General features: G+C 40.0%; 1 protein-coding gene across 1 annotated transcript; it reads right to left on the reverse strand.

Moving 5' to 3' along the window:
- Nucleotides 1–314: 314 nt before the first annotated feature.
- On the reverse strand, nt 315–2,663 carry LOC147848297 (uncharacterized). The gene has a single exon (XM_087338520.1). The coding sequence runs from the start codon at nt 2,661–2,663 to the stop codon at nt 690–692; it is 1,974 nt and encodes a 657-aa protein (XP_087194646.1). The 3' UTR covers nt 315–689.
- Between the last annotated feature and the right edge of the window lie 249 nt (nt 2,664–2,912).

Consider the following 2,912-nt stretch of genomic DNA (forward strand, 5'->3'; position numbering starts at 1 on the left):
TGTGTTTAGTGGAGTCAATGTGCACCCCATCAGAGCATGATATGTTGTGCACAACGTGAAAACATTAATTAGTCTAGAAGCGGAAAAGGATACCCCTCTTTCCCAACGCTCCATATGTTTTTTTACCTTTACCTCATTGAAATCACGCACCGCATATATGTAGTATGTAATTAAAGAGATTGCATAAAAAATAAATGTATTAAGTTTGCATCAGTAATATATGTACAAACCAGCTGCCCGGTGGACACCGAAGTCAGAGACAGAGAAGTATTGTAATTTGTCCCCACATTAAGTGATCATTCACAACCATTCAATACGAAAAATATTTGAATATGTGATTTGTAAGTATTTTCACTTATTGTCTGGCCTGACATCTACAATAACTTGTTCACAAAGACAAGACAAGCCTTTTAGCGACTTTGTTCAGTAAACAATGAAAAACAGTTTGAGTTTTTTGGAAGGGATTGCAAAGCATTAATGGTCTTCAAAAAGATGGTATAGTTACCATTATGTAGATACCATAGGATATGATGGTCCATGGACCTTAAAGGGATGAATGTAATTAGCACCAATACAAATACCATGAAATGATTGTTGTGATTGAATTCTGATCCATTCAAACATTTCTATGTTCCTGATGCCATGCAAACCATGTTTTTCTGCACCTTATAAAAAACATGTTATCATAATTAGGTTGCAATAGATTGAGATCCTACATGACCCAAGGATAATACATTCCCTACGAGATTATGATCAATTGGCACATAACCATCATACTCACATCTTTCTTTGTTTTTCTGCGGATCTAATGAACCACTAGGATCGAGCATCTCACTTATTTCCATCTCTTCCCATCCCCCAGTTCTGAGCAGGAAAGCCATTTTGTCAAAGAATCTGTCAAGCCAGTAAGGAATAACCATAGGGTGTATAGCCTGATCTGACTTTGTGTTTAGATAATCATCAGAGCTGACTAATTTCCCTTCAGTGGCGGTATTATACAAGGATTTTCTTACAGGTATTGATGAACAATAAGCAGTGATTGATCCATCCTGCAAGGTGTTGAGACAAGAAGAAGAAGAAGAAGCAGAAGCAGAAGACAAGCCATTGATTCTATTCAAGGCATTATCCATGATACAGGAAGAATATTCATTCGATACATTCAGACAAGATGAAGATCCATTAATGATCGCTCCTGAGAGTATAAGTGATTTATCGCCATTTTCTTCAGCTAATTTCTCTGCCAGATCGCTCCAGAACTCTATCCTTCTGCTTGATCTAGTGTTCAATTGGTGCGCAAAATGGGACTTGAATCGCTTACAGCTGCTCATATTAATGTCATGGTGTGAAACAAAGCGTAATTTCCTCATTTCATTAGAATGACAAGAATTCCTCTTGGCCACCGCAATTATATCCAAGATTCTTCCCCATCCTTCCAAATTCCCAGTTATGAACTCTTCCTGTTTAATTTGATCATCTCCATAAAGACGAGAAAGTTCATTCACAGAACGGCCAGACAAGCCTTGATCCTCATTCTTATCGACAAAAACCTTATTATTCAAGCTAATCGTATCAGATTCAAGAAATATACTGTCATTTCTAACTTTGAAATCGTAAATCTTCTCGAAAACGTCTCTAGTGCTCAGATCAAAGCTTCCTTTGAAATTTTCTTGAGTTTTTTCAAAGAAATCATCTGCATTAAGGTCGAGACAATCTTTGAAATGATCGTAATTGTTGAAGAAATCAAAGCTTAATCCATCGAAATGGTTCTTCAACAAAGAATCATCGAGAACTTCTTTGCAATTTATGAATTTGTGAATGTTCTCGAAGAAACCTTTAAGATCGAAGGTACAGACAGAGACATGACTTCCACAGACAAAGAACACAGGATCATGTGAATTATTTCCTTCCTGGTTTAATGGAGTCGAAGCAGAAGGAATGTAGAAGTTTCTATACAGAGGAACAAGATGAGGAGCTTTACTGAGAAAAGATCGAGCGATACAAAGAGCTTTATGAATGCACGAAGGTTTAGGTCCCCATTGATCAGGAAGCCAGAATCTATTTCTTGCCACTTCATAGCAGAGACCGATGGCTGGAAGGTTGAAAAGAAAAAGAAGATGTTTCAAATTACCTTCCATTGATAAAGACCTCCAGTCTGGGAAGCCATATCCAACAGGAAGACCTTCTCTGAGAATGGATTTCAGATCAGGAGGAAACGTGAAAGGAAACGGCGCACTCGATTCAATCCTGCAGAACTCTTCTTCTGAGAGGCCTGGAGCTATGGAGACCCCGATAGTAGTACAGGCTCTCAGATGATCTATTACCGCCATAGCCAGATTACTATATAAATCTGACGCAGAATCAGTGGTGGAGATAATACTATTCGTTAACGAGGAGCTTAATCCATCGTTTTTCGTTAAGCAGTTTCCACGTTTTCCTGTGTAGCTTGCAGACTGATGAAGATGATGACCATGTCCATTTCCATGCGTATATTGTCTATGGCTAGCTCTGTTGATTCCATTGCTTGCTCGCTCTGAGAGACGTTTGAGGCCTGCGAGATGAGAAGCATGGTATTGCATGCATTTGTGGTCTGCGCTGACGGCGTTCTGCTTATCAGTGCTGTTAGTATTCGTGTGATGACTGATATAACTACAGTGATCCACCATCGCTGCCGCTGATTCGTTCTTTCTTCTGTACTCCGGCAGGGTGTAATGGAAACTTCACGCAGAAGGCGCACGTGAAGGCGAAGTAGAAGAGGAAGACGACGACGAGAATGATTCAGAAGAAAATGGCGCCGAAGAAGAAGAAGAAGAAGAAGAAGAAGAACTTAGAAGTCTGAAGAAAGTAGCGGTGGGAGGGGGGGGGGGGGTCGATCCGACGTGGCTGCCCATGCTGCCATGTCATGAGACTCTGGC

Source organism: Azolla caroliniana, unplaced genomic scaffold, assembly GCF_043228905.1.
Source record: "Azolla caroliniana isolate FFs.n. ecotype wild unplaced genomic scaffold, voAzoCaro1.0.p SCAF_411, whole genome shotgun sequence".
NCBI classification, from domain to species: domain Eukaryota; kingdom Viridiplantae; phylum Streptophyta; class Polypodiopsida; order Salviniales; family Salviniaceae; genus Azolla; species Azolla caroliniana.